Source organism: Mustela erminea, chromosome 4 (assembly GCF_009829155.1).
Source record: "Mustela erminea isolate mMusErm1 chromosome 4, mMusErm1.Pri, whole genome shotgun sequence".
NCBI lineage: Eukaryota > Metazoa > Chordata > Mammalia > Carnivora > Mustelidae > Mustela > Mustela erminea.
The window spans coordinates 10,646,342-10,671,196 of NC_045617.1; the positions used below are offsets into that span (position 1 = coordinate 10,646,342).

General features: G+C 43.9%; 1 protein-coding gene across 1 annotated transcript; it reads left to right on the forward strand.

Annotated features, from left to right (window-relative positions):
* The first annotated feature begins 313 nt into the window (after positions 1–313).
* Positions 314–24,089, forward strand: LOC116587922. Its single transcript, XM_032338405.1, has 3 exons — positions 314–384; positions 21,552–21,916; positions 23,396–24,089. Exons 1-3 carry the CDS (start codon positions 314–316, stop codon positions 23,695–23,697), a joined length of 738 nt encoding a protein of 245 aa, XP_032194296.1. The 3' UTR covers positions 23,698–24,089.
* The last annotated feature ends 766 nt before the right edge of the window (positions 24,090–24,855 follow it).

Here is a 24,855-nt window from a genome sequence, read left to right on the forward strand (position 1 = left end):
GGCCATTTTCAGGGCGCGTCTCCGGAGCCGCTCAAAGTCTTGTTTTCTCCCCAAAGTGGAAGGTGTGGGGGGCGGGGGCGGGCTAGGGGCCGCTTCCAACTGCTACACACGCTCGAATAGTTGTCAGTAAAATCAAACTGACGTCAGCCCCGGGGAAAAAGATAGGTCTCTTTTGTTCTCCTGTTCTTCCCCCACCTCCCCCTTGCGATCAAAGGCGAAAAACATTTTTTGGAGGTGGGGGGAAAAGACAAAAAGGAAAAAAAAAAAATTGCAGTGCAAAGAGATAGCTTCCATTAGAGCTCCTGCCCGGGCGATGGGAATGTTTAATGAATGCATCAAGCCTTTTGATCACCCTCGCTCGGTTGGGTTCAGTAGTGCCGGAAGGTTAGTTGCATATCCTGTGGCTGATCTGAAATTCGATCAGCAGAGGGGGCAAAGAAAAGAAAAGCATTTTAATGGGAATCAATAGAGGATCATAGGTCCTGGAAGGAAATACGTGTTGATTAAAAATGCCACAAGATTAAAAAATGTTCACGACTGGTTTAAAAAAAAAGAAAAAAGAGAGAGAAACCGGAGAGAGAGAGGAGTGGGGGAGGAGGGGAAAAAAAAAAACCCTTAGCAATCTATTTTCTGTGTGTGTTGCTGCCAGAGAGGCAGTCAGCAGACCAACAGTTTGTGTAATGCTTCAAGCTACAGCGGGCGAATTTAAAGCTGTATGCTCAGAACAACATAATAAATACTTATTGAAAATGCATTTCTGTTTCTAAGCGGGGTTCACTCATGCATTATACAAAACACCTAGGGCTGCAGTAGCGAGTCACAAGGGGACAAATAAGGTGTACTGTGACTCAAGTTCTTAAAACTAAATTCTCAGGCTTTTAACAGTTGAGAGCAAGAACATGTACACTTCTCTCTCTCTCTCTCTCTCTCTCTCTCTTTTTTTTTTTTTGGTCAAAAACGAAAGTCATAACTTTGAATCAAAAGATACCACAGACTTCGCGTGTCTGAAACTTTTTAAAAAGTTGGAATGTCTTTAAAAAATCTGGAATCTGTGTGTGAGGAGAAGAGTAGGGTGGGGAGTTAACAGTGGTAGATAGCGTATTGATTGGGTTACAGAGTGGAAAATTATTGTCCTGTAGGTAGAGAAAGTGATCAACGACTTGATAAAAACAATTGCTGGTCATCTGGCTATTTACCTACTACAGTGGGAAAGGGGGAAAAAAAGCCTTTTAAACCCACTCTTTAATAAAAAGACTCAAGTATATACCCTGTCCGCATAGCCTCTTGGAGAGGAATCAGTAGTATTTAAATGTTTACACATTTCACAGACAAGCTTCCTTCCTTGTTGTGAGGGAATCCAGTTCGCCATGGTGGTGAGGCCTTCCTCTCCGTAGGCTCCTGGTGGTTCCTCTGATGACTGCTGCGCTCCTGACCTTGCTCGGCTCTCCATTTTCCTTATTCTCCCCCTTTGCTTTCAGTCTCTCTGGAGAACACAACAACGAGCAAGGAGGTTTTTCAGGTGTTTCCCTCAGATGTTCTCCAAATTTAACTTTAGTAGTTTGGATAGAGCAGGATCTGTCAAAATGGAGATTTCCTCAACATTTTCTGGCTTCACTAGACTATAAAAAGTTTTTTTAAAGGTTTCATTTATTTAGGTAATCTCTATCCCACCCCCAATGTGGGGCTCGAACTCACCACCCCGAGATTAAGAGTTGCTCCTTCTTCCCATTGAGCCAGCCAGACAGCCCAGATTATGAAATTTCTGGAGAAAAGGGATTTCACTCTTTTCCCATTCGTATTTCCAACAGTACTCTTGAGAACAAAGCCTCGCGTTCTAGAGATAGCGGAGTAAGAGTGTTTCGGGTTAATAGTGGCAGATCATACATTGACCGTGCTCTGAATTCATTCACAGAAGAGAATTATTGCTAGGTAACATAGATGGCTTCTCTGAGCTCCAGATTCCTCATCGGTAAGATTAGGGATGCTTATCCCCGCCTATTAGGTCTTTTGTGAATGAAATAATGTGTAAAACACATTGTATAGCATGTGTGTGTGTGTATATATATATGTAATTTTTTTTCTTTCTCCAAAGTTGCCCCCACCCATGCCTCCTTTACTCACGCTCTTGTGTTGTCCCTGCCTTGAATCTGGGCTGCCTCTGAAGTGACACCCTATGACTTTCAAGGGCAGGTCGTAAAGGATCTTACTGCTTCTATACCCCAGTCTCGCAGAATGTTCCCTCTTAGGACATGCCCCCTCAGGACCCAGCTGCTTTCTTCGAGAAGCATGGCGGAGGCCAGGTTCCCTGTTGTATACAGCTTGATAGCAAGTATTTATGCCCAGCAATGAGCTCCCAGCCAACAAATGACATCAACTGTCCACAAGTGAGTTAGCCATCTTGGACGTGCAGTTATGTCGAACCTTCTGATGGCTCTAGCCCCAGCTGCTAGCCACCTGAAATGGCATAGAAGACCCCAAGCAAGGAGTGCCCAGCTAAGATCAGTCAACTCTTAGAACTATGAGAGATAATAATGATAAATACCTAAAATGAGTGAATGCTAGCTTTCACCAATATCTTAATTTTATAGTAGGTACTAAACCTGTTTGTTGAATATATATATGAAATAAGCTAGTTGCTTGGTCTTACCTTCCCCTTTCATCTTGCCCCCTGGGTTATCCTTCGCCACCCCTAATGCCATGTTAGCCTTTGCTCCTGAAGGCTATTAAGCCGGGTGCTGGCAACACAAAGACGCAGAAATTTTGTAAACCCTTTCCTCCCAGGCTTAGAGTCCAACTGGGAAGAGAAGATGCTTATTCCAAGAAGGAGAAGCCATTTATTCACTGCTAGGTCCTGGCATAGCAATGAGTGTTGAACCATCTGTTGTTAAATGAAAATATTGTTTATTTTCTATAACATGTGCTTAGGAGGGGGGAGAAGCTCTCTAGGGTTTGAGCTGGCCTTTGCTCATAAGAATTTTTTTTTCCCCTTCTGCTTCTTTCTGGTATAGTTCTACCTTTCCTGGGATTTTTGAAATATTAGAGTTCAGGAGGACAGATTTCTACCAGTTTAGGAGCCACCAAAATGGGCAGATCTAGTATCTTATTTTCTTTATTCTAGTATTTATAATAATGAAGAATTGCTTGGGAATATATATCCTTTAGTGTGCAATACAGTCAGTGCCCCTTGGTGTTTGGTCAAGAGTAAAGAATGGTTTACATGTAGAAGGGAGAGTTGGGGCGTGACTCCCTTTCCTCTGACACCTGCTACATCTGCCACGTGCTTCCTTTCCTGGCTCGGCCGGTCACCAGACCCTTGCTTTCCGTCATGAGTAGTCCTGCCCAAGCACGGATGAGGGAATGGGAGGTGCGGGCAGGAAATCAACTGAGGGTCACAAATAAGTACAACTTCATTTGTACTTAGAACGTTTTGTGTTTTTTCTTATTACTGTAAAATATTTAAACAGATTTTTAAAAAAATCTTTGTCGATCTGGTTGATGTATTTGTGTACATATATGGACAATGAGCCGGGTGAAAAACAGTTTTTTCGGGAGCAGATGGGTCAGGGACTACTCTTCACAGCTTTACAGCTCTTCACAGATCCTTCAAGGACCGTATTCTGAATGCGATAGTTACAATAACCTGCTGGAAGAGAGATTACTTTCTGGAATGCACCAGTTGGGAAGTGTAATATCTTTTTATTTACTTCTTTTAAAAAATATTTCATTTAGTTATTTAGAGTATGAGCAGAGGGGAGGGGCAGAGGGAGAGGGAGAGAGAGAATCACAGGCAGACTCCCCACTGAACGTGGAGCCCTATGCAAGGCCTGATCCCCCCGGATCCTAAGGCCATGACCTGAGCTGAAATCAAGAGTTAGACACTCAACCTATGGACCCCTCCTGGGCACCCCGTAATATCTTCTTATAAAGTACCAGCCAAAGTTCCACCCCACCCTGTGCTGCTCTTGGGCTGGTTTTGCCCCATCTCCACACGGCTCATCCTGGCTTCACTCCCAACAGATGCCCAGATCTCCACATCAGTGTCCCTGGGACTGAATTGGCTTTTGAAATGTGGCCATTTTAATAAATTTAGGAAAGGGTATACCATTTACTTAATTCTTCATTCATTCAACAAACATGTATTTTCTGTGCATTGTGGGCCAAACACTGTATTAGGTTCTGCGACTCCAGGGATGAGTAAGACACAGTCCTAGTCTTCCGAAAGTTTCCCGGGTTTGTTGGGAAAACTCGCAGGTAATCAGGTAAACACTGAGCAGGAAATGGGAGCGATGAGGAGCGCTTCAAGGACAGCCGGCAGGGAGCAGAGCGGGAAGGGGGAGCCTCGGTGAGTCTGGCTAGAGAGCCGGCTGGGGATCAGCCAGAGGAAGACTGGGGCATGTGAAAACATGATGAGAAAGGAGACTGGAACTGCAAGTGATTGCGATGTTGCGTGGAGGTCACGAGTTTTGCCCTGGGATCTGTAAATACACCAAGGCATGGAAATACTTAAGCTAGTCCTGATATTAAAAAAAAAAAAATGTAAACAGAGATAAAGGTAAGACATCATCATTCAGTCACCCAAGCTTTGAGCAGTTTTTCCGACTGAATGTGCCCACTTTCACTGGCATCTCAGCAATGGCTTCTCCTGAGGGTGACTCATCCGGTTAAACAGGGTTTCACCTGAGTTAGTGGTACGAGCTGCCATGATGAATAAGCAGTTTTTTTCCCCATGATACCTTCGTGTCATTGTTGTTGTTGATTCTATTCTATAGTACTGTTTTACTGTTTTCTTTTGTACGACAAACTTTCTGAAGGGTTTGCACTTATTTTGTCGGATTTAATTTCATTTGGCATTTTAAAAATAGTGATGAAATATTCATATAAATAGAATTGACCATTTTGACCATTTTCAAGAGTCTATCAAGTGGCGTGAAGTCCATTCACGCAGTTGTGCTATGGTCGCCACCAGCCACCCTTACGAGCTTCCCATTCGTCCCTCCTCCCATCCCCAGGAAACTCTCATTCTGTTTTGTTGCGAGTATGACTACTCTGGGTACCTCCTAAAGCCATTTTGCATTTTAAGCTTTTTGGCAGGATGGCTGTCAGACTTGAAATGGTGCTGGGGGAAGATTTTACAAGATGAATTGCTGAAATTTTTTAATACATTTAAGTGTTCTGCACACAGATTTTTAATTTTCCGTGAATACATAATTTATTCTGAAGCTGGCTTTATCAATGTGTCTCAAGTTATCATCCATGGGGTCAAAACTTTTAGCCTGATAAAGACTACTGAACAGTTAGGATGGCATAATAGTACTATAAATTAAGTCATGCGATCCTACCTCATCTAATTTGGTTGGATCTCCCCTCTATATGTAAAATTAAGTGTCTCCCAGCTAAAACAATTTTATTCAATATTCCTTAGCACAACTCTGTTATTAGCTCCCTTAAAGTCTGAAAGACGATGAGTAATATTATGATGTATTTTTATAATCACTCATTTTATGCATTTCTGAAGATAGTAAAAATAATACTTTATTTCACTCACAAATATCTGAGAAATAAGACCTTTTACTTTACTATATAAAAGTTTCTTAATTTAAACAGTAAAAGTGACTCTGCGGAATAAAGATAGGCAACTATAGCTTATATTGTCCTAAAACTTTGTGAAAAATATTACACAGTAAGATTATAGACATACTCTTAGATTATAAATGATTTTATTGCTAAAAAAATAATTTTATTGCTAAGTTATCCATGTGAAAATTTAATTAATAAAAATTATACACTGCAATAAAAATGATCTCTATAATGGCAAAATTTAGACTTTTACAGCTTTTTGCTTTCAACATGATTCTATCTTTGCCAGAATGATTTGAAAAAGGCCTCCACTCTTAGAACTAATTTCTTTATAAGAATTCTAGTTCTTAGGTTGCAGTAAAGACAGAGGAACCTCATTAATTCTCACTTTGCTAATCCATAAACCCTATAATTTCCACCCAAATTCCTCAGCAATATCATTTTACTTCACAGGAAACATTTTATAGCTAGGAGCTCTAGGAAAATCTCAAATCACTAAGAATTCATTACTTTTGCCAAATATACTACAGGCCATTCACTAGCTGACTATCATAAAGTATAATGACTCAACTATATTTATCTAAATAAACTAGTAAAGAAAATATCTTGATTCCAAACTCAGATGTAAAAAAATCGTGTTGTGCAGATATGTTTACATATTCCTATACATAAAAATATATATTATGTGTAAGTTATTATCAACACAAGCCCCTAATGAATCACACGTACTTGTATGCATGTCCTTTGCTGTTCCTTCAATCAAGATGTAGAGTACTTTTTTCCATCCTTTGACTATGGGCTGGCTTGGTGACTTCATTTGACTAATAGAATATGGTAGAAGTGACATGGGGTAACCTCTGAAGATGGCTTCTAGAAGTTTTGGAAACTTCACCTTTGATTGTTCATTGTCCACGACTACCATGCTTGTGCGTTTATGAACTCAGGATGGGGGACCTTCTGGAGAGAAAAGCCCAGGTGAAGCCAACCTGCCAGTTGATTGCAGCCCAGGAAAGAGCAGCCGCAGAACTCACCAGCCAATCCACTGAATAATGAGATGGAATCCAATGTGGTTGTTTGAAACCACTGAGTTTTGGAGTGTTTTGTTGTACAATAATAAGTAACAGATACAGAAATTGGTATCTGGCAGTGGGTGTAATAGAAGAAAACCCCAAGACATGAGCCCTGGTTTTGGGACTGGGTCAGTGGAGGCTGAGAGGAGAGGCTGTCATATTACCAGGTCTTCTTTTGTTGAAGAAGCTGGAAGGACAGTGAAGGATTTGCTACTGGGGGCTGGAAGGGAGTGACCCACACTGCGTATCGGCAAGCTGATGCCATGGGGACGAGGCTTGTAGAAAATGTGCTTGGTGACCTTGTGGCCTTGGCCAAGGCAAAATGTTAAAAGCGTCCGCTGGCTTTTGTTTTTGTTTTTTTAACTTGGGAAGAGAGAAGTGAATGGAAGAATGAAATATTTAGTTTTTAATTAGAATTTGCAAGAAATATAGAATAACCAGGACATTTATGTTTAGAAAATAAAATGATTTTCCATTTTTAGTGTCTCCAGTTGGCAAAAGATTCTCCAAATAAAAAACAGACTCAAGGTAAACACTGAATCAAGGGTGTGGCCATAGGATCTTTGCTACAATTTCTGAAAAATTTGCAGAGGTTCCTAAATAACCCTCTTAGCCAGACACACTGTTTTCTAAGAATCCTAAGGGCATCAAACACAGCAATCTGACATGTCTAATGTACAGGCAGGCATGTCTTAAAAGGAATGATGGATGTGTCTCTTTGGGACATGGAGAAAAACAGTATAAAATTCACAGGAAACCCAGAGAGGTTTTGAGAGTATTGAATTTAAGAGAGCTGTGTCAGTTTGGACTGAATGGGACAGTTCAAATGAAAACAAGGCCTCTGGGCTCCCAACTTTCTATGGGCAGGAAGATGACTAAGAATGCTTCTTATCTGCAAACATGGGTCATTTTTGTCATTAAGAGAAGGTGTCTCAGAGAGTAAAGCTGTAAGTCTGGGGCAGAGCCAAAAGCTGGGAAAAATAGTTGAAGGGTCCACTCTTAAGGAGCACATCTGGTTCCCAAGAAAGGAATATTCCGTGTTCGCAGAAGAGGAAGCTCGAAACGTGTCCAGCCAGATTTCAAAACTGTTAGGGGCCAGTGACAGTTCTGTGCCTCTCTTTCTCCTTTTTTTTTCTTTCTTAAAGTAGACTCCACGTCCTGCATGGAGCCCAACATGGGCTTGAATTCACAATCCTGAGATCAAGACCCTGAGATCAAGATCTGAGCTGAGATCAAGAGTCTGCTGCTTAACCAATTGAGTCACCCAGGCACCCTTCTCTTTCTCCTTTTTAAATGGGAGGGTCTATTGCAGTCACCTTATTCCTGTCTTTCCATCTGGACCTGACTTGCCTGGTATCATGAACTCTGAGTCTGATGCTGGAGTTGGGTGAGACTTTGGGGAATTTGAATGTGAATCACTGAGCCCAAAGGCAAGACCATGGTACAATAATATGTACAATAATGGCCCCCCAAAAATTATGCTTTCCTGTGTTCATGCCTCTTTACAATGTGACTTTGCTGCTTCTCCCATCGAGAGGTCTGCTTTCTCACTCTGTTGATGTCGCCTGGCTTTATGACTTGCTCTGACCAATGGAACTATCTCGAAGGAACATGGTACAACTTTGGAGGCTAAGGCTTAGGAGATTTAGAGCCTCTGCTTTTGTAGTCTTGAACGTCTGAGAGCAGATGAGGAAGCCCAGCACAGAAGACCATGAGAGAGAGAGACTCAGCTATCTCAGCCATCCGAGCTGAGCCCATGCCCCAGTTGGTCTACCCGTGATTATGGTTGTATGAGTTGGCTCAAGTGAGAGCAGAAGACCTGCCTGGCTCAACTGTCCGATCATGGGAAATAGTGAATTGCTGTTGTCTTGAGCGCCTAAGTTTTGGGATGGTTTGTTCGTCAGCGATACATAACTGATAAACTAGAATTTAGTGCTTATTGATGAGATTAAAGCATTTCCTTAATGATTATGGCTGGCTATAATCATAGAGCTCCTCACCGTGTGGCGTGGGTGACAGTATGCTCTCCTCGGCTATTGAAAGACAAGTTAGAATTGGGAAGACTCAAGAAGAAAGGGCCAAAGGCACATAGAATGTTGTAGGGTACCACTGAGTGTCTTGGGAACTGCTACATTAATCTTAGAGGCTGTCATATTACCAGGTCAAGCAAAGGTTTTACAGTTAAACTTAGCTGAGATCACATTTTCTAGCTCTAGAACTTATTATGTTTTTAATGAATAACTTTATTTTTAGGCTTTAATGGAAAGTACAGAGATTTCCCATATGTTCCCTGACCCTACACATACTCAGCCTCCCCCACCACCCACACCCAGGGATGCAGTGGAACGTTTGTTATTCTCAATGAACCTACCTTGGCACACATTATCACCCAAAGTCCATAGTCTATATTAGGGTTTACTTTTGGTGTTGTATATTCTGTGGGTTTTGACAAATGTTGACATGTATCCACCATCACACTATGGTACATTATGGATTTGTTGCCTTAAAAATCCTCTGTGCTCTGCCTCATCCTTCCCTCTCTCCAGCCCTCCTTTGGCAATCACTAATCTTTTTACTGTATCCATAGTTGTGCATTTTCCAGAATGTCATATAGTTGGCATCATATACTCTGTAGCCTTTTCAGACTGGCCTCTTTCACTTAATTATGTGCATTTCTTTTAATTGATAGATGGATTTCTTTTTAGTGCTGAATAATATTCTGTTGTCTAGATGTACCACAGTGTATTTATCCATTCATCTACTGAAGGACATTTTGATTGCTTCCAAGTTTTGGCAATTATGAATAAAGCTTCTATAAATAATCCATGTGTTCCAGGTTTTCGTGAAGGACATAAGTTTTCACTTTACTTGGATAAATACTGGGAGGCATGATTGCTAGATAAGACGGTGGGAGTATACTTAGTTTTGTTAGAAACTGCCAAACTATCTTGCAAAGTGGCTGCACAATTTGCATTCCCACCGCATGAGCGCCACGTTCCCACTAGAATTTGGTGCTGTCAGTGTTTTGGATTTGGGCCATTCTAATAGATGTGTGGTATGTACTGCATTTTCAGTTTAATTTGTATTTCTCTGATGACATATGATGTGGAGCATCTTTTCATACACTCCTTGGCATCTGCTTATTATTATTGTTGCTATTATTTTTAATAAACTGTTATCTTTCAGATCAATTAAGAATATGAACTATAAACATTTTTGTTTTACCTTCTCTCATCCAGTTTCCAACATTCTTCATCTCCTAATATATGGGTTAGTTCTGACTTGTATCATTTTCCTTGTTTTTGAGGAACTTCTTTTAATATTTCTTGCAAGGCAGCTCTCCTGGCAACAAATTTCCTCAATTTTTTTCCTCAGGTGCTCTTTATTTTTCTTGCACTTTGGAAGGCTAATCTCAGAGAGAATAGAATCTAGAAGATAGGGTAATTTTTTTATTTTTTTTACTTAACACTTTAAAGACTTCACTTTACTTCTTTCTTGCTTGTCTGGTTTCCGAGGAGAAGTCAGATACACTTCTTATCTTTGCTCCTTGACAGGTTAAGGTATTTTCTTCCTTGGGCTTCATTGAAGGTTTTTATCCTGGATCTCCTGAACTTGGAATATGCTATGCTGAGATATAGGTGTTTTTGTATTTGTTTTTGTTTTTGCATTTATCATGCTCAGTGCTGAGCATGAAATTTCTGTGCCTATGGTTTGGTGTTTGACATGAATTTGGGGGAAATTTTCAGTCATTATAGCTTCACATATTTCTTCTGTTTCTTTTTTCTCCTTCTGACATCTCCATTATGCATAAGTTTTAACTTTCATCGACGTTCCTTAGTTTTTGGATGTTCTATTTTTATTCAGTCTTTTTTCTCTTTGCTTCTCAGTTTCTACTGTTATATCCTCAAGCAAAGGGATTCTTTCAGCCATGTGCAGCCTACTAATGAGCCCATCAAAGGCATCCTTCATTTCTGGTACAGTGTTTTTGATCTCTCTACTATCCATCTGTCCTTTAGTATTGTCTACATTTTCTGTCAAATCCCTTAGCATATTAATCACATTTAAAAAAAACTCCTGGCCTGATAATTCCAACATTTCTATAATATCTGTCTCTGGTTCTGATGCTCTTCAATCTGTGTGTTTTTTTGTTTTGTTTTGTTTTGTTTTTTTTTGTCTTTTAGTATGCCTTGTAATTTTTTATTGAAAGGTGGACATGATGTATTGGGTGAAAAGAGCTGTGGTAAAGAGGCCTTGAGCGCTGTGGTGAGAAGGCATAGGGGGAGGAGAAGTGTTCTGTAGTTCTATGATTAGGTTTCAGGTTTTTGGTGAACCTGTTCCCCTGGACTGTGAACTTCACCGGTGTGTTTCAGATTTTTTTCCACTTAAGTGGGATAGGATGGCTGGAGAAGGCTAGAGTTGGCAATATCTCTCCCCGCCAAGTGGGTTATGCTCGGATAGAATAGGTTGTCCTGAGTGCAGGCCTTGTTAGAAACAACAGAATGCTTGGGGTGTCTGGGTGGCTCAGGCTATTAAGCATCTGCTTTTGGCTTAGGTAGTGATCTCAGGGTCCTGGAATCATGCCCACCGCCCTGCCCCGCCCCACCCCCTGGTCAGAATCCCTGCTCAGTGGGGAGACTGCTTCTTCCTCTCCTGCCCACTCTTGCTCTCTTCCCGCTGCAACTGTGGGGGATGTTTCTCTGATATTTACTATGAAGATCTAGTTGAGCTCCTGGAGGTGAAACAGATGTGTGGGTTCCCGCTTATAACTGGGCCCTCCTGGAGTTTTTAACTTTGAGATTTGCCCACACCAAGACTCTAGCAATTCATCAATTATGGTTCAGGTTTTTCTGCCCGGCTCTGGTTTCTGCTGTGGTCAGTTGTGGTTCTCTGTATTTCCATGATCTGTCTCTCCAGTTTTGGGGGCAGTTGTTTGCTGTGTAACCTCCCTTCTTTGATGGATCTAAGAATTGCTAATTTTTTTCCCCCCACTTTTTACTTGTTAGGACAGAATGGCTACTTTTAGCTCCTTATATGCTGACCTGGAAACCAGAGGTCCTCTTTATTCACTCTTTGACCCTTGACAAATAACTTATTAATTGTTCTGGACCTCAGTGTCCTCATCTGTAAATGAAGATTGCAAACCTTATATGGCACGACTGTTGTGAGAATTAAATCAGACACCGAATGTAAATCCCTGGTATAGTTGCTCGATCAATGGTTGCTGTGGTTGGGGTGACTCTTCTCTGAAGCCCAGCATTTCATCTGAGCAGGGCTGTGAGACTCGAGGCTTGGTCTGTGCTCTCGACTCAATGCCGTTTACCACCATTACATGCTCCACTGTTCCCTAGGTTATGGGGTGGGGATAAAAGGTATGTCCTTCCTACAACAAGAGTGGCATCACAGCTATTCTCTGTAACATCCACTTCTGCTAAACCTCACCCATGAGCCGAACATCCATCCCACTGTGGGCGGGAAGGTGGGAGCGCCTTACCCTTGGACCAAAGGCTTTGGGTTAACCATGAATCTAAGCGGCAGAGACACGGGTAGTGACAGCGCTGCAGCAAAGCATGGAACAATTCATAGAGCATGGAAGAGACTCTCGCGTTTCCCCATTGGTATTTAAGCCTCATGCTAAGGCTCAGACAACAATCACTGTCGGGCACATTCTCTTTGAATACAAAGGATAACAAAATATAATACAGGCTGCCATTCAGTCCGATGTTCTTGTTGGTAACATTTTCCATTTTTTATTTTTCTCACTACTTGACAATATCATGATTTCTTCCTCCAGGGGATGAAGCTACAGGCCCCTGCCTCTTTTCCAGCGCGGCTATTACTGAGGTTCTATTATAAGCCTCCAGAGACTACAGACACATAAACCTTTTCTTTTTTAAGGCTGCACACGTGGACCTGGTTTCCATTCATCTTTCTTCCACTCCGGTCCCGGATGGTACTGAGGACAGGCCCTAAGATCTCACTAATCTTGAGAATTAGGTTGAGGCTTCAGAGCTCGTGATTGTAGAGTCAAATCATGCAGACTTGGCAAAGCAGACCCTGCCAAGCGCCCCTATTATCTGAATTAAAAAACATGGTGCCTGGTTCCAAGCTGTGTGCTCATTCCAAAAACTGCTATGTTTTTTGGCATCCTTTAGCTCTTAGGTCATCATACTTTAAAATACAGCTTTGCTTTCTCCTGTTAACACCTAATATAAGACCCTGTGTCGTTTTGGAAAAGCATTGTCAATATTATGGTACTTTCTACTTGGAAAATGAAAAGAAAAATCTGACTATTTCTCCCTAAACAAGCCAGGGCACAAGGAAGCCAGCAGACTTAGTGTTCATATTAATATTACATGATTTTTCAAGTGAAAGAATCTTTCAAGATCAAAAATGCATTTAAAAAAATTAGCATTTTGTATTTAGGCCCAGCTTCTTGTTTATTTTGCAACTTTGATGCCCCTAAAGGAGCGGGCGGTTTTGTGCTTGTCAGAGAGGGCGTGGCTTACTAGAGGAGGAAAAGATGACGGTAGATTTCAGTTTTATTATAAATTCACTGCTCATCTGAAGCGATGGTTGCTGCCTATATCTTTGAGCGAGAAGCCAGGGTGCAGGCAGATTCATTAGAGAAAAACACCGTAAGTTGAACAACTCTGCTCTATAAATTGATTCGGCCACCTTTCTGGATTTGAAGGAAATTGGAAGGAGCTCCGGTGCTGCGGAGGGCGCAGGGGAGTCAGGGCCGGGAGAGGCCCTGGGCTGGCACTAGCTTTGAGGAGCCTCCATGCATTGTGTTATGGGTAATGACGCTTTCTCCAGCCCTTCAGTCTACTGCTGCCTTTTTCCTCCACCAAAGGGATTTTCCTCAGTTTGCCTACCAGGTGCTCTGTGCTGTGAGTCAGGAGATGGGATGCAGGAAACGACCCACGTGTGAGATAATGACAGTGTGAGGCCGTGCATCACCGTGCGTGGAACAGAGCTGGAGAGCTGAGAAAGGAAGAGACAGGTGTTGTCTCTCATGCTTTTGCTCAGATCGGGTCTTGGCCACAAGACCTTGCTGACTAACTTTCTGTTTTATTTCTGCTTAACTCCCCGCTGCTTCCTCTAGCACGTCCCATCACCCCCCAGGGGGCTCTCCTGTCTTTTGTGTTTCGGCTGCTTCTGTTCAGTAGTACCTCCCCAGGGCCTAGAACAGTGCCAGTGACTTACAGGCACGTAACAGTGCCTGTGTGTGTGGGACGAATGGGTGAAGGAGAGATGGGGAGGGAATGGGTAAGGAGGCGAGAAGGGGCACGTTACCTTTACAGTGAGGGTTTGGGTATTGACAACTGTCTGGGCATTGCTCGACAGATTAAAAGTCCAGGGAAAATCCTGCAGACCTCTGGTCCTGTCTTCTTGAGAGACACATTAAGCCGCTGAGGACGCCATTTTGCTTGTAACTGAACCTCTTACTTGGGGCAGTAAGACCTCGCTGGGAAGGTTAACAATCTTGTGGCTACTTTCCTTCCAGAGTGAGCCACTTCAGAGATGGCTCGCCACGCTTGGTCACTCAAATGACAGGGCACATGGTGGGGACTTTCAGGGTAAAGGGAGGCTGGCACTAGAGCTGTGGGAGGAATCATCTAATCTGCTGGTTGTTTCCCAAAGTTGGCTGCCTGTTAGTATGTCTGGGGAGCTTTTAAAAAATACTGGGGCCTTGGCCTCCACCCCTCCCCCCAGATTCTAACTTAATTGGTCTAGGAAGGAGGGGTTCTGGCCCCATGGTTGGTTTACAAGTTCCCCAGATGATTCTAATATGCTAGCCAGTGTTAGAGCCACCAAAAAATCTACTTCCATCGTTTTATTTGTGAGGGAATCCAGGCCCAGAGAAATCAAGCGACTTGTCTAAAAGTGACAGGCTGTTATTCCTTTCAGAAATACACTAGAGAATCTGTGAAGAATTTCTTTGGGTTGACAGTTTTCACTTGGCCTGATTCTGTGGTGAATTAAATTAATCGATGCTAGATAATTAAGTCATAGATCAGACCAAGTGCTAGAGAAGCAGAAGGGACCTATCTGGCTGGTGGGAGGAAGGGTGAGGCCAGCCACAGATGTGCATGCCATAGGGACCCACACGTCACATAGGCCACAAATTCATACCAAGGAGTCTTCCCATGGGCCATGAATGAAGGGGTTGAACACAATTGATGCTTCGGGGTCGGGAAAGGGAAGTGTCCTGGCTTTGCTGTCCTGTGGAAAGTCCGAGAACAGAGCCCATTGACTCGTCAAGCTCTGGAGAACCCAGAGGAGTGAGGGAGGCCCCCTGCCAAGGTTCTTTCCTTCTAGAGTTGATGGGACAGGAAGCAGTGGGTCTGCCCTGAAGTGAGGTGGGTGTTGGGCTGAGTAGCTTTGTTCCTGCTTTTATCATTCTCTGCTTTTTCAACTCCTGGTCCCCTGGCTGTTCTGAAGGAAGGGACTGTGGTCACCCCTCACCGAAGGCAGCTGCCCTAAGAGAGAACTGTGGTCAGTGGTTAGTGCCATCAATATTTCAGATCACCTGGAAGGTACTGAACAGAGGGAAAGAGAGGTAACATTCTGTTTCTTAGGGAGGGGGATTCATTCAGAGACATTTGTTACATTCTTAATTTAGACCCTGCTACGCTTGGGAAGAAGGCCATGGTTGTTTTAGATTTAACCAGAAAAAAAAAAAAAAAAGTCAAAAGCAACGAGCTGGACAGGAGAGAATAAATGCATACCTTTATCCCTTTCACTCGTAGATATAATTATCGGGGAAAGGAAGCCCTGTCTAAGAACCTGGTATGGCCCAGAGAACATATAAACTACAATTTCCTAGTTGGGTGTTCTTTGTGAAGTTAAGAGAGACGATTAGGGAGAGGTGATTGCTGTTTCTAAAGGACAATTTTAGGAAGAGCATCCTTGTTTTTATAGAGCTGGTAGCCCACTGGGGAGACATAGACATACAACACACAACCTGTAAACTCACACACATGCACACACACATACACACACTTCCCCTTAAAGTACTGATGATTTCAAGCAAGAAAAATGCAGTAGGATGAAGGCTGGAGGGTCTTTTGGGTAGACTCTGCTCAGAGAAGACTCGGAGCGCGTGCTTTGAGTGGAGACTGAAGGAAGTGAGGGGAATCAGTGACGTGGAGTCTGGAACAGCTTACCAGGCAGAGGGAACAGCAATGACAAAGGTCCTCGGGAGGAATGAGTAACATCTGGTGTGGACAAATACTATGAGGGAGGTAGAGAGTGCAGTGCTCGGGCAGTCACCTCTGGCCAGGAAACCAAAGGGGGAGTCCACAGATGTGGTGGCCGATGGACTAGCCTTGTAGGAATCAGAAGATTTCAATGGGCCAGGGGCCAAGCCATCCAAGGGAAGAATGATGCCCTGATACTCACAAGGGCTCACACCTGGTATTGTTCAAGGGTATTTATGAAATAAGTGAACAATAAGTAGAGATGAGGAGGGCATGGCAGACAGGAGATTTGTGAAGAAAGATACATTTGTGAGAATGTGTGGGTTATAGTCAATGAATGGTAGGGCTTGGTTGGAATATTGGTGATGTAAAAAACCTGAAAATGTCATGATGTGAAGAATGCAGATTGAGGGCTTGTTAATAAAGGGCAGAAATACTCAATTCTGGAACTTGGACTGTATTTTAGAGGCAAGTAGGGATCACGGTGGGTTTTTGAAGAGTGGAACTTCACACACCAAAATAGAACACCCATGAAGAAGAGTAGGTTGGATGTTTGGGAGAGAGAATGGAAGGGGACAGCTGCTAGATTTCCTCCAGGGATGACACAGAGCTGAGCTTGGGTTGTGTTTCTAGTGCTAGAAAGGTGAGACTCGACACATAAAATTGCTAGTATTTCGTGACTGGGAAGATGTGGAACAGAAAGAGAGAAATGGACTCAAGGAGGCCCTGAAGTTTCTAGTCTGACTGACTGGGAAAATCATGGTATTATTAATAGGAAAACAGAAGGAAAAATGATACTGTCTTAGTCTGTTTGGGCTTCTCTAACAGAATACCACAGACTGGGTAGGCTGATAAACAACAGAAATAAATTTCTCCCAGTTCTGGAGGCTGGTGCCAGCACCTTTAGGATCTGGGGAGAGCCCTGTTTAGGGTGGCCGACTGCCCACTTCTGGTACTCTCCCACGGTGGGAGGAGGACCCCCGAGTTCTTTGCCCTTTTATATAAGGTCACTCATCCCATGTCTGAAGGCTCCACCTTCGTGACCTAATTAGCTCCCAAGGCCTTATCTCCTAATACCATCCCAGTGGGGATAGGGATCGAACATACAAATTTTAGGGGGACACAAACATTCAGCCTGTAGCAGATACGGAATGATTTTGAGGTGGAAACAGTACATCCAGATGTTTGATGGTTAGGGAACTGGAAAGCAGGGATGAGGAACAAGAGCTTGGAGCCTCTGTGTTGAAGAGATAAAGGAACTACTGAGGTAAGTGTTCTAGGGAATGGGAAGAGAAAAGGGACCATGATAGAATTAGACGAGTGCTCATCTGTAAGGGTTAGAAAGAACCCGGGAAGGACAGTCAGACATGCAGCAGAAGGAGCAGAAGTCAATGATTCTAGGGATGCCACGGATTGGAAATTTCAAGGGGGTAGGCAGATCATGGTGTTAAGTGCTGTAGTCTATAAGCTAAACTCATCTGTACAACTAAGGCCCCCTGCTACCCTAGGACCCCAGTGAATTTGCTAGTTTGATGGTTGCAATTCCCACTGGCATTCTTGGCTTACAGATAAGAGCCACTACAGAGCTCTTCAAGGATGCAGGGCTGTCCTCATAAATTCATTTCTCACAGTATTGGTGAGAGGAGGGACCCCCAGCTCCTGGCAGGCATAATTAGGGAGTGAGTGAACAGGTCAGATATGGTAAGTCCAGTCTACAATTCAGATCTTCCATAGCCTCTAGATATCTTCTTTTGTTTACCAAGAAAGTTCTGGCATTTCAACTTCACTCAGAATAGGTCACTTTCATTTCTGTATTCCAGGAAACCAATGACACAAACTTTTAGAATAATTTGCAGCTGCTTGAGTAGAATCTTTGCTCATGTACCCTATCAGCAAATTTGGCACAGTCCAATAATACCCTTCCATCCTGAACCAACACCTGGAGGGTTCATTCCTAAACACGTTTCCAGGATGCTGTTGATAAAAGTTCATGAAGTGTTTGTACTTTTGGTGTGTAATGCATCTCTTCATGGGTCACATTTTGTACTCCAGCTCCTGAGAACTGCTGGGACTTTTGTGTGGTCAGAGGTCTAGAAGCATTGAGAGTCATAGGGGTAGGTCATGGGGAGAATCCTCTATAAGGAGACTGTCTCAGTGGAGACAGGAGGAACTCAGAAAGAGAAAACAGACAAGGAGGAAGGGCTGATTCCACTGACAAATAAGGTTTGGCAGAAACTCTCTTTCTCAGGGTCCTTATCAATGCTCTGATATACTTGTAAAAAAAATATTATCTTACCTATTTTCTCCTTCAAAGACACTGAAAGTACAACTACCATCATGTGTTTGTGTGTGTGCTGGCAGGAATGTGAGGGGTGAAATTCATAATGTTAGAAAGTTTCCTCCAATTTGAAAAGTTTGAGAATTAGTTTGAAGAGGGACCCATTTTTTTTAAAGTTTTTTTTTTTTTTTTAACCTATTTAAGTAATCTCTACACCCAGTGTGGGGCTTGAACTCATGACCCCGAGATCAAGAGTCACGTGCTCCTCCAACTGATCCAGCCAGGGGCCCTGAAGAAGGACTCATTTGAAAATTTTTTTTCAAAAAATGTTTTATTGTGGTAAAATGCACATAATAATTTTAACATGATGAAACATAAGAGATCCTTCAAGACTGCAAATTTGGTTTGTTTCGTAATTCATCAGTCCTTAAGATTGGATTTTTCCTCCTTCCTTTCTCTAGAAATCTTGGCTATAGGAGACAAGAGCTCTGTTAGGGCAGTCCTAGAAGCTTTCTGCTCCTTTCCTCAAACCTCAAAGTGAGATGCCCCAAATTTATTCTCTCTCTCTCTCTCTTTTTTTTTTTTTGGTTAAGTTTTATAGTACTCTTCAAAGCAACTAACTCTTTTATTTTCCTTATTTGCACCAAAATCTAGGATAGCGACAACTACTTGATCATGAAAAGCCTTGTCTTCTTGACAATTACAAGTGTTTCAGGTGACAATTTAATGAATATTTTGCCATTGCATGCCACAGGATACCAATGTTCCTTTTGCCACTGGTGACAGGTCATTAATGCCTTTAAATCCGAGAATCAATTCTCCGTAAACCAGTTCCAAGTCAAGGAACCCATCTTTAAGCTTCTCTTCCCCTGGAGTCACTTCTAGTACCAGTATGTATATCAAATAGGGTCTAACCAGAGAAGCAGAACCACTGTTGAGGGGCACACATATGGAATTTCTTATAGCAATTAGACCACATGGAGAAGTCTATGCAAGGCTATTGCCTCTGGGTCTGGTGGGGGCCAGAACTTGGGAAGAAACATTGGATATGAACAGGGCACATCGAGGGCAATGGAGCTTGTGGAGACAAATCAATCCCACAAGTCCAGTTGTAAACCTGTATCTGTCACCACCTTCAACCAGATGACCCGCTGAGCCACGGTCCTTTGCCATGGAGCTACATGTGTGCTTGGCCCAGGACTCCGGGAAGCCAAAGGAGGAGCTCCTGCAGGAAGACGAGCCCTGGGCCTGAGGGCACCTCTGCCAACACACTGAGCCAGCAGGCCCTATGCCCTCCGTGATCACCATCAGGGAATGACCCTACTGCTTCCCTCCTGCCCTACAAATCTCAGGGCAGGCTTCTCTTGGGCCAGCCCTCACCTCACCCAGAACCGTGCAGGTAGCCTATTCTGGCACTTATAGTTCCACTTGGCTTTGTTGTCATGTTACGAAATACCCACAAGAGAAAAGTGTGTTAATGTGGGAGCTTTGCAGTATGCTTCTGGGTGAGTAGGAGGGGGGGACTTGGGCCGTGATGAGGGCCCACGTGCTCAGCGTGTGCGGACGCAGAAGGCAGAGCTGAAGGGGGTGTTCCCCAAGCCTGCCCCGTCAGGCAGACTCCCAGGCTTTGTCTCAGACCTCGTAAGTCACTATCTGGGGGAAAGTGCCTGGGAGTCTCCAGCATTAACTAGGGCCCAGGTGACTCCGATGACTGAGCAGTTTCGTAAGCCTGCTTACAAAGAGGGGCAGGGGTAAAAGGATGGTTTTAGATGTTTTATTCATTAATTTACTGCATTTTTTAGAGTGTGGAGGGAGCGCAGGTTTGTAGGCACTTTGGGGGAGCTGAGGGTAGGACAGACGAAGGGGCAGGAGGGTACCCTGTTCGAGTCCAGGTGTGTGAGTGGACAAGATGCTTTGGAAAGGAGGAAGAGCATTTGTTTTGCCAAAACACAGGAAAATCTCCCCAAAGTGGAGATATATTTAACTGTTGACCTGAAGAGGGGAAACTAAAGGAGATTCCTGGGGGAGGGGCTGGAGCTTCTCAGTAAAGTGGGGAGCAAATAAATCTGGGGGAGGGCAGGGGCTGGATTCAGACCAGAGGGCCCGGTGAAGGGGGAGCCGCCGGCATCCGAGCACCTCTGTGAGAGGAGAAGGGCCCCACCTGGCTGGGCTCAAATTGGTTCAAAAAAAAAAAAAAATCTATGGAATATCCTGAATGTTGGGTCTTAGTACAGTTCTAGGAGACTAATTCCTTGGCCTTAACTTAGACATTTTGTTTTTCTTTCTTTCTTTCTTTTTATTTTTAGATTTATTTATTTGAGAGAGAGAGAGAGAGAGAGAGCACGCAAGAGCAAGCACGAGCTTGTGCACGAGAAGGGAGGAGGGGCAGAGGGAGAGGAAGAGAGAAAACTCAGCAGACTCCACTCTGAGCTGAACTCACTGTCTGCAGATCACCACCTGCACAGAAATTAAGGGTCTGGCTCTTAAGCAACTGTGCCCATAGTTTCTTTTTCTTTTTCTTTCCTTCCTCTTTCTTTCTTTTAAAAAGATTTTATTTATTTGAGAGAGAGAGAGAGAGAGAGAGAGAGAGCATGAGCTGGGGGAGGGGTAGAGGGACAAGCAGACTCTCCGCTGACCATGGAACCCCACGTGGAGCTCCCAGCCCGGCTGGATCCCAGGACCCTGAGTTCATGACCTGAGCCGAAGTCAGATGCTTAACCGACTGAGCCACCCAGGTGTCCCCACTTTATTTTTCTAATGGGGTTTCACTAACTTTCTACAGGAGCCTAATCTCTTTTCTCTATTCCTTACCCTTTGGGATCTGCTAAACAAGAAAGAATAGACGTTGCGACATCCTCTCCCATCTGGGCAGGGCTGATGGGAGTTCAGTCGAGTTGGATTTTACTATTGGGGCTTAGAAGGCTGTTACGTTTTTCTGGTGATTGCCAGAGGCATGACATTTAACCTCCACTGAGCGTGGTAGTTAGGGATGCGGACCCTGGAGTCAGATCAGCCGGGTGCAAATCCCAAACCCTGTACTGCTGGCTGGGTTCCCTGGGGTGAGTTTTCACTCCCAGGGTCTGTTTTCTCACCTGTGAGTGGGGTGTAACAGCACCTGTGCCGGAGGCGCGCTGGGCGAGAGAAGGATCCATCCGCGCAAACGTACCCGGGGTCGGCGTGCGCCGGTGCGCGCAGACTGTTGGCCATAGCTGTCCCGTTATTTACGCGGGGCGGGGGCGATGGTCGGGGAGATCTGGTGAATAGCTGAGTTAGATCTGGTTTTAAAATGCTGTATTTGGGGTCTAGCTTCCTGGGGGATTTGGTATCTTTGACCTTCCGGCACCCAGACATCTTGGGTAGGGCTGTCTTTAATGTCCCGCCGTCTTGTTTTGCCTGGTTCTTGTTCTGTTTGCCACCCCACAGGGCAGGACTTGGAGCCCAACGGCTTGATCACCTGCAGCCACCCGCAGCCGTCCCGAGGACAGCGCCTCTCCTTCCTCGGCCTCGGAGCGCCAGGCCCGGCCTCCTCTCACAGCTTCCTCTCCCACTCCTGCCTGTTCAGGCCCGTTCGGTGTTGAGACTTGGCAGCAAATGGATGTGGGAGAGCCGGCTCCGCGCAGGTGACCTTGGGGAGGCCTTCGGAGCCCGGAGTGTACAGCGCCCTCTAGAGGACGAGAGCGGCGGCGGCCCCCGCCCCACGCCCAGTTCGTGCCCGTCCCGCGGCGGCCGTCGCAGCATCAGGGCTCCCCCTCAGTCTCTGGTGGGAGACAGAAGGGGACATGGCAGAGGTGGGCAGAGGGAGGATGAGGGAATGATTAATCTGAGCGTTCTTGTTTCCCGAAGCCAAGACTCCGCTCCTGTGCTGCCCGGAAAGAGGAGAGCGGGCGGCAGGGACAATTCTGGGGGCTCATATGTATGGAACCTCACGGATGTTCACACCACAACTCACCTGTGTGATGGAGATAAGAGAATTTTATTAGTTTGGAATTAATTTGGAATTAATGGTTTGTCTTAGTGACGACTCTTCTTCTTTCTTGCCTTTTTTCCCCCCTGCTGGGAGGACAGGGAGGCTGGGAGGAATATTTTATGTATTGTAAGGCTGTCTACCCTCTGCTGAATTGAAGAAGAAAAACTTAGAAACCGAGCCGTTGTAAGAGTTCCCTTCTCCCAGAGGCTGGGAACATCCACGTGTGTAGTGCTTCTGATTAGATCTGCTGTTTTGCCCATGGCAGTTATCCATAAAAACACTCTTCTCCTATACACATCATTCGAGCCTGGATACATGATGCGGTTGCTTCTTTCTTTCTTTTTTCCCCATCAAAGCCAAACAGGGTGGTGTTTTTCCTTAGCAAAATCCCCCTCCTTTTTGGCTCTATGCCTGGCTCTTCCCAAGGTGCTTGGAAAGAAAGCGAAAAATTCAGAATCATTTCCTTTTGTTCTTGACTGATTCATGGGTAGAGGGAGAAAAGGGTGGTTTTCAGTTTGAAACATAGAACGGTGTTCAAACAGTTTTAAAAAATGGTGTTCATTAATCCTCTTTGCGTGGCACTGCCCTTTAGCTGCAGGTTCTGTTTTGTCTTTTTCCTTTTTCTTTTTTTTTTACTCTGTCTTTGAATGGCCATCACCAGCACAGTGCCTGGCACATAGTCAATAACATACAGTGCTGTGATATTTACTGGTCCCTATTGAATACACAGGCACAGTCCCATGTAAGCTGAGTACCTACGAACATACTTGTGAGTTAAACAAACATTTGTGGACACATTTCTCTACTTCAAAAGCTTTATTCGTGGTGTGCTATGGGATAAATCAATCTCAACTTTCCACACCCTGAAACAAGAGTTATGCAGCAGCAGGAAAATCAAAGCTGGGCTTTCTTAATTATAGCATTGGTTTGAAAGCAGCTATTGACCTGTAGCATCTCATTATTTGTCTTTCTGTCCATCCATATATCCATGTGTCCAATGTAGTCAAGAGGTCAAATAGGAATACAGGCAGAAATATGGCGTCTCTATTGTAACCGATAAGAATCTGGCGTGAGTCTAGATGACTGGGGTCCATTTCCAGCAACCACTAGAGGAAGGAAGACCTTTCAGAAAGATGGCTTGGCTAATATCATTATGTGCAAGAGGGGAGATGCTTTGATAAGTATATTTGATGAAAACTGGGAAAATAAAAGACGAAGAAAAAAAAAGCCTGGAAAAAATGAATACTGTCTTCTACATTTCTTAAAAGGAAAATTCACTCTGGTCTCCCTGCCCATGCAGACTTGCTGCCTTGGAGGAAAAGCCTGTTAAAAGAACGGATTTGTGTGTGGAACAAGGTCGTGCACTTATTGGCTTTCTGCTGCATGGCATCAATATACCAGACAAGGAGAATCTGTTTGCTTTCACCAGAGCCTGGTGCCGTGTGCAGGGCCCAAAGCACATATATATTCCCAGATGCTGCCGGCGCCCAAGTACAGAGGCATCTGGGAGGAGGGGCTTCACAGCGAGCGGAGGAGCAGAGGACAGCCAAGCCCTGGTTGCGAGACAGAAATATGTTACCTGGAAACATCATTACCCTTTGAGCAATGAGCGAGGCTGGTGGGAAGGGGCAGGTGAGCCTGTGTGGCCCGGGTCTCTCTGAAGCTATGTCAGAGATAGATGACTTCCCAGACGTTCCTTGAATTCCCTTTTGTCGCCTCCACCCATCTGTCCAACCGCTGTAGCTTGCCTAATATTATTAATTGAGCTGCTCGGACGACAACTATTGCTAATATGGCAACACTTCATTTCTCCGTCGTCATCAGCAATGAGCTGTTCCGCAGAACTACATTTTCCAGCTGACTGAACTCTACTTCTTTGAGCACCCAAATTTCGTTTGTTTTCATCATTTTGAATAGCCATCTTTCTAAAATGTTTTAAACACCTGTTTTCTTGCCTTGCTTCCACAAGCGTGATGGAAGCTTATCTCAGTAATTTGGGGGACATTTATATATAAATATATAAAAATATGCATGTAATATATATACATATATATGTGTGTACATATATGTAACACACATATAACATATGTATATATCATATATATGATATATGTATATATCACATATATACATATGTGATATATATATATATATATATATATATATATATATATATATATATATATTGCTGTGAAACAGGGCTCCCCCTTAAGACCCTTACAGGCCACTATGTCCCTAGGTCTGCTTGGCTATCCTGGACAGCTCCACACTGGTGCTTATTCTGAGTTAGTGCAAATAATTTTACTTTTCTCAGCCTCAGCTTCCTTTTCTAGAGAAGAGAGAGAGAGCAGGGCCTACCTTGTTGGGCCGATGCGAGAATTAAGTGAAATGATATATATAAGTCCTAGCATGCTGCATGGCACATGGAAAGTGTTCAAATGATGTTAGCCGTTCTTTTTTTTTTTTTTTTTTTTTGGTTAAAGGTTGACTGATTGATTTGAGAGAGAGAGAAGGGAGAAGGGAGAGGTGGAGGAAGAGGGAAAGAGAGAATCCTCAAGCAGACCCCATGCTGAGTGCAGAGCCTGATGTGGAGACCCATGAGATCGTGATCCAAGCAGAAATCGCTAAATGCTTAACCGACTGAGCCACCCAGGCACCGCCCCCAGCCATTCTTACTATAAATAAGGAATTTGAGACATAACCATCACAACGACAGTAGTACCATAAAGATGACATTGGTACACAGAGATTTTGTCCAAC

Coding starts and splice junctions, on each gene's coding strand:
- LOC116587922 (XM_032338405.1), top strand. CDS start 314: ATGGGAATGTTTAATGAATGCATCAAGCCTTTTGATCACCCTCGCTCG. Junction 385..21,551: donor GGGTTCAGTAGTGCCGGAAG/GTTAGTTGCATA, acceptor GCCACCCCACAG/GGCAGGACTTGGAGCCCAAC. Junction 21,917..23,395: donor CAGAAGGGGACATGGCAGAG/GTGGGCAGAGGG, acceptor CTGCCCATGCAG/ACTTGCTGCCTTGGAGGAAA.